Here is a 10,373-nt window from a genome sequence, read left to right as displayed (position 1 = left end):
ATAGTGATAATAATAAATATATTTAAAACAGAATATTTGGCAACTGAATTTTGGAAAGCAAATTTGTAAAAATGTTGAAATGTTTACTACTTAATCATAAAAAATATGCAGCCTGGCAAAGTAAAAGCACTGTTATTGCAATGTTTTTTATTATTATTATTATTAATAATTAATCCAATTAGTTTACTTCTTAATTTGTATAAAATGGCATTAAAGTCCCCATGAAATCAAAATATGAATGAAGTATGAATATGTTAGCCGTACTGTAATCTATAAGCTAGTGTGCGTCTCAACAATGACAAAACTAGCATTTTGGAAGATAAAAGTGTCTCTCAAATCTGCCAATATGGATCAATGGTTTTGATGACATCACTATGCAATTCATCAGATTTTCTGTCCTCAATTATTGAGGAAATAATAAATCTAAATAATATGAAGAAAAATGCCTTGAGTGATTTTGAGTTTTTAAATAAAATTATTTTTTACGACATTGAATTAGATCATGTTTATGAGAATAAAGCAAAAGGAGCATTTATGCGATCAAGACTTAAATGGTTAGAAAAAGGGGAAAAATATACAAAATATTGTGTATTATAAAAGCGGCTCGTGTATTGCAAATACAGACGAATATTGTCCATTCTGCCACATTTTCTGGTTGTCTCATGATGTCCCAAACACACATGCATATAACATGTTGTGTATAAGTATTCACGATAAATGTAACAGAGTTAAGATATGCTTCTAGTTTTAATCATTTAAACAGGCCTTTGAGGTTTGGGCAAAAACTTATGGCAGTGTTGTGTTTTCGTGCATTTTATTATTTTTCTCACAGCGCTGGATATTATATCCTCAGGAATAGACTTTTGTCCACTGTAGTGGACGTTATATTTTAGTGAATTTCTCTGAGATCATACATGTCACATGTCCCAGTCTGGATGTCCTGTAAAGAGCACATTCGGGACTTTGCAGAAATACCACATGTTGTGAGGTTTCATCAGGACAACAACTAATTCTTGGTCTTTAAAAACGGCTGACATTAATGTTTAGCACTCTTATGGAAATATGATCATATTTTTTAATTATAGTTTAAATCGGATTAATTTTCTAATTGTTTGTTATAAATGAACATCTCAGGAAAATGTTATGGGGTTTCTAATGCAAATATGACTTTCTGTTACAGAACAGGGCATTGATTTCTAAATGTGCACTGTAGAGACGCCAGGAGTTAAATCATGTTTATCAGGAGACACAACAAGTGAATATGGAAATACATTACATATCAATATTCCTATGAAATATTAGATATTATGAAAATGTTGCCAATTATTACTACCATTACACTTCTTTTTTCATTACATGTTGCACCAAGAACACATTAATATGCAAATTAGATGCAGTGTATAGATTCATTGTATTGAATGGGAAAATCCAAGTATGGCCATTTTACCCTCATACATAAAGTAAAATGGTTCATCAATGCATTTCGTTATATCTTTCATAACATAGTTCAGAATCACCTTTAAACAAAGTGTAAACCTAAAAATGTATTGATGAATTAAAAATAAATCCCTTTTTTTTTTTTTTTTTACCTATACATGACATTTCATGTCCTTTTATTTTTTACATAGCATAACATATGAATAAAACCATATGTTATGGTTTTACACCCCCCCATGTAATTTAATGACATGAAAAAAATACTAAATTCAAAAAAACGTAATTTTTCTGTGTCCAGGAGGATATGATGATTGTGAATCTCTGCATGATTTCCTGCTGAAGTGTGTTATTTCTCATGTCCAGGTCAGCGGCTCACGCTGAATTAAAGCCACAGCGCATTGTTCTGATCAAAATTGACATGATTAACATGAAAAATGTTACGCCAATGTGTCGGTAGACAGCATTAGCAGGAGACAGCCAGTTAGGAAACAACTTCTACATGATATAACAATTTTATTAATACTGTATCCTAAATTGTGGATAATTAAGCTGTATATCATATGCTGAAGTACATTTCTGGAGTGTGAACGATTAAAAGAAAAAACAACAAGAACCGTACAGAACCGAAAACCGTGACCCTAAAACCCTAGTGGACAGTGTGGGATTACACATTTAAGAAAGTACATTGCATTTAGCATTTAAGGTAAAAAATGCTGATATCAGATGAATTAGCCTGGTGTGCAAATCTTCCAGACCTGTTTTACTGATTTCAGAGGCTCTAGCAAGAGTCTCCTTTCCTGCCAGACCTGTTTTCTCTATTGTGTTTTAAATGATTCCACCTTTCGGAGCCCAGACGTTGCCCCTTTTGTCTTTAATGGCTCTGGGATGGCTCTTGGAATTGGAGTACCTGGCCAGTATCAGCATGCCAATAGTTATGCTGATTCCATTGGGACTGGTAGGGATTTTATAGTAGCGTGTGTCCTTTACCTACAACATATGCATTCCTTTGTTTGAATGTCTCCTCCCCTGCTGTATAATCCCTCCCCCTGAAATGTAGATAAATGTCATTATTTTGTACTGTTAAATCAGACTGTTTTCGGACGACCTGCAGCACAGAGAGTTCTCATTAAAAGAATCACTTCTGTTTGATCCCGAAGTCTCCAGGGCCCGTATTCATAAAGAATCTGAATGCAAAGAGTAGCTCCTAGTGACAAAATTCTAAGAAAATTCTTAGAAATGTGGGCGTTTACTCTTAAAATTAACTAAAAAATCCTAGTAAAGAAAAAAGTAATTCAGAAAGCATCTTAACCCTTAAAAGAGGTCTTAAGGTCAAATGTGTTAGGAGCACGGACGAGGACTTTTAAGAGGCTTAAGAGTTTCTTTAGCAGCGGAGAAAATGGCAGAAAGACGAAGAGGGAGAAGAAATGTGTTGCAGACGATAGAGGACAGTGACTTAATAAGACGCTATAGATTAGATCGTGCAGAGATCATGTTTGTTGCATTAAATCCAACTTTCAAACCTCCAATTAAATAGACATGCCAGCAATCAGTGCAATTGGAAAGAGTGGAACAATGTTTATAATTCTAAGCCAATCAAATACCTTATAGAAAATGGTAAATAATAAAAGGATTTATATACACTGAAAAAAATGATTTGTTGAATTTACTAAAAAATGTTATCGTAAGTGGTCGCAATCAATTTATTTGATCTCAATTTAAACAAAAACACACGCAATTCCCATAAAACCAATTCATTTTTTCAAATTAAAATCAAAAAAGTACATTTAAATTATTTAAACGAGCACAAATGAATTATGCTTAATTTAATTTTTCAGTGTACATATATATAATGTGTGTGTGTGTGTGTGAGTGTGTGAGAGAGAACGGTAAAATAGGACAATTTGCGCTTGTAATTTCAAAGTGAAGCCTTAGAATAGACCCTATACTTTAAAGCGCTCCTTTTTTCCCCTTTTTGGACAACCAACCAATCACAGTCTTCAAAAGACTGTGTCATACGTAGCAACGGGGTCAGCCCCGCCTCTTCACTAAGATAAAAGTTTTTGTATTTTCCTTGCTCAGAGTTGCTCTCAGATCGGTCCCGAATAGCTCTTAAGCTAAGACTCCTACGTAAAAGTTTTTAAGCTAAATTAGGAGTTTTCTGAGAGGACTCTTAAAATCTTTATGAATACGGGTCCAGGTCTTCATCTTCTGAGTTTCCTACACTTTAGAAGATAAAAGTTCACAACAACAGGTGTCTTTTATTTTGTTTCTGATGATCTTACACAGCTCTCTGGTCTTGGCCATTGTGGAGAGGTTGGAGTGTGTTTGATTGAGTGTGTGGACAGGTGTCTTTTATACAGGTAATGAGTGGAGAACAGGAGGGCTTCTTAAAGAAACACTAACAGGTCTGTGAGAGCCAGAACTCTTACTGGTTAGTAGGAGATCAAATACTTATGTCATGCAATAAACTGCAAATTAATTACTTAAAAATCATCTCTCACAGTTGAAGCGTACCTATGATAAAAATAACAGACCTCTACAAGCTTTGAAAGTAGGAAAACCTGCAAAATCGGCAGTGTATCAAATACTTCTCCCCACTGTATCTGTTGTGCGCGATATAATAAACATAAAATATATTTAAAAAAAACTAAATAGGCGTTTTTGATTTTTTGGTTATAAATTCATTGTTGAAAGTGTTTATCTCAGGTCCTGTGTTGTTCTAGCACCCTGCAGACAGTTTGGGCTGTTTCCAGCATATGTCAGCAAACACTGGGAAAATAATTGAATGCCACTGGGATATTGCATTCATACCACTGTCCCTCCCTTCAGATCCATTGGAATAAATCTTGCATACAACATGATTGTTGGCAGTACAAACACATATTTGACTGCTTAAGATGCATACTTTTGGACAGAGTAATCTTAACTGTCACCGTTTTTTAATCGCCTTTTTTTCGCATCATATATTTTCGTAATAATCATAAATTAGGTATCATTCGAAAGCTTACGAACTCAAAATTCATCCTGTGGAAACTGTTTTGAAATTGGACGATGCGTTACCATGGAAATGGTACTTTAAATTCTTCTAGCGGGCTCCTCCCCCTAGTGGGCGGTGTCATGTTTCATATTACAACGTTTATTTTAACTACTTTATAATCAAAATCTTTTCTAATCTTGACAAAACGCATATCATCGGAAAGGTCTGAGTCTCAAGGGTCCATATTCGGTGACCGTTTTGTGATGGAAGTGACATTTTGGACAGAAATTTATAGGAAAATGCATTTAAAAAAAAAAAACAATCAATGGAATTTGAATGACACCCGGTGGCTGTTTGTGGGACAGCGCCTAAACAACATCTCATGGGGACTTACATTTGTGATATCAACTTCAAACTTGGTTAGACATATGGCTTTGATTTTATAGTCATTTTGGATTAAAACATTTTTGTAAAATATATATTTTATATAAAATATTTAGCACAGTATTTTTAATTTACAGTAAATTTAAACTTCCATAATTGTTTCACACTTTCATATTTTAAATTGCTTTCACTTCAGCAATAATAAGTCTTCTTTAAAACAAGACCAAACTTTGGTCAATATTCCAAAGCATTCTTGAATTACAGCCCTTTAAGTTTGGATAGTGCATTTGTATTCTCAAAAAGGATAATTTATATAAACTATTTTAGGTATTCAATCTACGTATTGTATTTTTTTAAAGGTTATTGTACCTTTTGCGTTTCAGCAAACAGCTCCGCAGATGTGATGGTCAAAATACCCCCAAATGATTTTATTTCATCTCAGTAAACTGACACCATAATTACACTGACAGTGAAGCAGTTTGTACATACATACATTCCAATAAATCCTCGTCTGTTAGCAAAACGAATGGTTTATTTATAATTATTAATCACTATTTATGACTGGATGGACACCAAAGTAGTCTCCACCATTCCCACAGGTCGCAGAGTAGAAAAGGAAAAGTAAAACAAACATGGCTAAACCCAAAAGCGTCCACACACGGGCCGCCGCCACAGAAACACGCACCTTTTACAACCAAATACTGCATAACAGTAACTCAGCTCTACTTCGACATACGAGTGCATCGCCTCTGCCTCCAGAAATCTCCTGTCAGCGAATGTTCAGGTTCTTCCTCCTCCGGTTCAGCGCTTCTGGTGCTTGGGAACCTTCAACAAGAAGTTAGTCTAATCTCTGATGCCAATAAACCGAATCAACAGAAAGGTGTTGTTATCACTAAACCAGCCCATCTCACTTCATAATCCGTCCCGGAAACTAAGACGGAGTTCTCTTTCTACACCTGAAACATGTTTATTCCTGGTTAAAGAAAAAGAGAAGCAGATTGGATCTCCTGTTTTTAAACAGCGAAACACAAAGAAAGAAACATGCCACCAGAACATTTGCTGAATTTGATAATGTCTGTGAATCCGAACGCAGAGGCGTGTAAGAGAGGCTGGCCCGGGCGGAGTTAGTCAATGTCCATTTGGGGAAGTTTGGCCTCTGTGGTTTCTGGGGCGGCTCTTGCCTTCTCTGGGCCTTCCTGTCCGTTAACGGGGCCGTTCTGCTCGGCTGCCGTCTCCTCCTTTGGAGGCTCCACTTTGGGCTTAGGTTTGCTGACAATATGAGTGCAAGAAGAATACAGCTCCTGTTTGACGCAAAAGTTGCAGTTAGAAGATTTAGACATTATGACAGGGGTGTCCAAAGTCCGGCTCGCGGGCCAAATGCGGCCCGGGGATGAATTTCAAACGGCCCGCAGCGCGTCTATTCAAATGTATTAAATGTGGCCCGCCACGGGTCATTTACAAATCATGCAGTTTCACGATGTCACCGCAAGGTGGCAGTACTAGACTTTAGGCCAGGGAAACAGCGCCAAAGCGGAACGAAACAGCGCAACTCGCGAGCTCTGAGTCTGAACAAATGTGTTTACCTGCTGAGAGTCTCGATCACATGACCACTAAACAGCCAATGAGAAGTGTTGGAGTTCGGCACAGAGGTCTGCGGTACGAGCTGCGAATCTCTCGGTGATTTGATTTAATTTCCAGTTAAACTGCACTGACTTAATCAACAACACTAACGTGCAAATCAGCCGAGCCGATCCAGAATACTTTTCAAACAACAATTCGCATTACGAATGTATCAAACGTTTACTGTGGTAACACTACCTGTAACCGGTCATTTGTCAGAAATGTAGGTTAATATCTAATTTTATTTAATTTGTAATGTAGACATGTATTAAATGAGTAATAAAGGCCAAATTGCAGACAATTTTTTGTCATAAACATGCAGTTTTGTGCATTTGAATTTATATGTAGACTAAATACCATTCTAGATATAGAAATATATATATATTAGTGGGCATCGATTAAAAAAAATGAACTAATTAATCACTTTTTTCTGTAATTAATCGCGATTAATCGCAAGTTTTTAATATTTTACGTTTTAATATTTTGATATTTTAATAATTTCAGTTACTCTCCAAATTAATGTATAAACAATTTAAAGACAGCATATTTTAAATATGTGTTGTATTGTCATATTTTTATGAATGAAGGCCAGTATCACTGATACTAAAGTCTCTGTAACATTAATGACTTTACATTACAGTATAACTGAAAGCTCCCAATTTCAACATTTATTAGGCTTTAAAAAAACAACTTTTAATTTAAGTAAACTTAAAACAATCTTTACATAAACCCAAAATAATAAAATGTTATTTTTACCCATGGCCTTCCCTGTTAGACATATACAGAAATGTAATAGTTATCAAACACCTTTCTTAACTGCATAAATAATAAATTAAATATAGATTAATCATCATTAAAGCTTCAATTGTCTCTGTTTCCGTTGTTCTTTGATGAACATTAATGACAGGCATCATCAGTGCTACTGTCACTTTAAGAACGGCCGCGCATCTCATTTCCTCACAACTCTTTAAGTTCATTTAAGACGTTATTTAACTAATTTAAGACTCTAATATGAGAATACTCAAAATCCTCTGCGTTGGTGTTGTTGTTATTGTTTGTTCAAGAGCAAAAGAGAACTCGATGTGAGCAGGAAACTGACGCGAGTCTGTCTATGCGTCGAGTGTGTCCCTTGATTAGCTGACATGAGACGCATCCACACACACACACACACACACACACACACACACACACACACACACACACACACAGGACATTGACATACAGCGCGTTCTCTTGTGTCTTGTCACGCTTGGAAGCATTTACATGAATAAGGAGCGTGATGATCATGTGACGCTAAGCAAAAATGGATATAAAAACGGACACTGCGTTATTTGCGTTAAATATTTTTAATGCGTTAAGCTGAAAAAATTAATCGCCCGCGTTAACGCGTTAATTTGCCCAGCCCTAATATATATATATATATGTATTAGTTTTTGCCTTGTGTGCACTGCAAAAAAATGCTGTCATTTAGTATTTTTGTCTTGTTTCTAGTCTGAATATATAAAAAAAATTCTTAAATCAAGATGTTACGAGATAAGTTAAATGACATTAGATATTTTTTCTTTTTTTCTGGAAAATAAAATAAAATTGAAGTGAGTTTTTGTTTAAAACAAGCAAATATATCTGCCAATGGGGTAAGAAAAATCTTTGGAAAAAAAAAAGTTTGGAATCTTTAAGGAAGATTATTTTTCTAATCCATTGGCAGATAATTTAGTTTGTTTCAAGCAAAAACTCGATTCATTTAGATTTTTTCCCCCAGGAATCAAGAGAAAATATGTAATTTTCCTTTTCCTAAAAGCATCTTGATTTAAGAATTTTTAGATATATGGACTGGAAAAAAGACAGAAATACCAAGTCAGAAAACAAAAGTATATTTTGTAGTGTGGTTTACCTGTGGTGATCTAAATAGAGCACTGATTAAATTTAAAGAAGAATAGAGTTCTAACTCAGTAATAATATTTAGATTTCACCCATTAAAACTTTTTGGTTGATGAAAGTTTTACAGATATTGTTAAATATCTATACATTTCCTGTGTCCTATCTCAAGCTACTGTCAGCTCAAGCTTTTGTCAAATCTGTTTCCAAGAAACAAAACATGTCTATATATATATATATAATAGGCTAGAAAAGGGATCGGCCCCCGGGTATGTCCACAATATTGAATCAGGCCCCCTTTAAAAAAAAGTTTGGACACCCCTGCATTATGGATAATCCACAATCCAAATATCAAGCATTTAGTGGAGTTTGCACCTTTATTTTGGCCTGAATCTCTTGGGCTTTCACCGCTGGGTCCTGGCTGAGACTCTGTTTGCTCTGCAGGTTCATTTTGTTGTTCATCCAGGTCATGGCTTCATTCACCTGCTTCTCCACCTTCATCATCTCCAGCTCATCCAGATGATCATACAGCTCGTCCTGAGTTTAGAGACACATGATCAATACACAACAACTGGGCTCCAAAAGACGATGAATATTCAGCAATATTACCAGTTTAACTGGACTGAATCAATGAGATTAATGACACTATTGTCTACCGTAGAGCTGCTTATAGTTTCATAACCGATGAATCCTGCAACAATAACACCGTTTCAAAGCAGCTTTACTATAATAAACAGCAAAATAAAAAAGCACTCTAGAAATAAAGGTGACTTTTAGAGGTGTGACAAGATCTTGTGATGTTAAAATGTGATGATTTTCCTTGTCGAGGTGGTAAGCGGTGTGTCTTTTACTGCCTTATGATAATTAATACTCAGAAAGTAGAACTGAAGTGACATTCAAAGGTGGCATTTTTCGACCCGAAGGGTTTTATAAAACTTTTTTAAAAATCGTAGCTTCATCGGAATGGTCTGAAACTTGGTGACTTTATTGGTACTTGGTATATGAACACCCAAAAAAATTGGGGACAGGATTTGAAAAGTCTAAGTGGTCGTAAAAAAAATAGTCACACTCAGGACCTTCGGGTCAAAAATGACCCCCATAGGAAATGAATGAGAAATTGGCAAAAATATGAAAATACAGAGTTTTTTTGTGCATACAATCTACAAATCAGCCAGGATGCAGAAAAAAAGGAGCACTCTTGATGTTATTGACCCGATGGTCCTGAGTGTGACTATTTTCTTTACGACCACTTAGACTTTTCAAATCCTGTCCCAAATTTTTTTGGGTGTTCATCAACCAAGTGCCAATAAAGTCACCAAGTTTCAGACCATTCCGATGAAGCTACGATTTTTTTTTTTATTATAAAACGCAAGATCCACTATTGCGGTAAAGATGTGCTATTGCGTGATAAAAATGCTCAATGTGTCCACCAGATGGCACTGATCTCATTTAAAAAAAAAAAATTTGCTTTCATGAGGCCTGGGCTTGAAATACATCTTTAATAAAAAAAAATTATATATAAAAACATATATACATATACATATATTAGGGCTGTCAAAAGATTAATCGCGATTAATCGCATCCAAAATAAATAAAAGTTTGTGTTTACATAATATATTGTGTGTGTATTTATATATAAATAATAATTAACAGAGTACACACACATATATTATGTAAACACAAACTTTTATTTATTTTGGATGCGATTAATCGCGATTAATCTTTTGACAGCCCTAATCATAACATGAGTTTAGTTTAAAGAGGAATTATTGGAATTGGCCTGTATTTAATCCCTGTTGTCAGTGTGTCACAGGGAAAAATGATTAAAAGTAGCACCTCCACATCTAAATTCATATAATTTTTGTTTAAATTCTGAGTATTGACAGTGCATATCGGCATTAATGAAACTGGAACATTAATGAAAATGTGTATATCAAATTGAGAACAGTTTAAAATTCCTTTTCTCACTCTAGTAAAAGAGCTTGTACGCATGGGTCAGAGTTTGCGTGCAGGTGCGCACATTTTCCCGTCAAGTTTGTTTTTATAACAATTTCAAAATAAAAGTTGAAACATTCGCTCT

At 35.1% G+C, this 10,373-nt stretch overlaps 1 protein-coding gene across 1 annotated transcript in view; it reads right to left on the bottom strand.

The window, feature by feature from the left end:
• Positions 1-5,198: 5,198 nt before the first annotated feature.
• Positions 5,199-10,373, bottom strand: part of hspa4a (heat shock protein 4a) — a 35,932-nt gene continuing 30,757 nt past the window's right edge. The window contains exons 18-19 of the mRNA XM_079835619.1: positions 8,669-8,830; positions 5,199-6,099 (exon numbers count right to left, since the gene is read on the bottom strand). Coding sequence (XP_079691745.1) covers positions 5,923-6,099; positions 8,669-8,830 — 339 coding nt within the window. The 3' untranslated portion in view covers positions 5,199-5,922. The remainder of the gene's footprint in view (positions 6,100-8,668; positions 8,831-10,373) is intronic.

This window comes from Gobio gobio, assembly GCF_949357685.1.
Source record: "Gobio gobio genome assembly, chromosome: 14".
Lineage (NCBI taxonomy): Eukaryota > Metazoa > Chordata > Actinopteri > Cypriniformes > Gobionidae > Gobio > Gobio gobio.
This window is presented reverse-complemented; position numbering and strand designations above follow the sequence as displayed.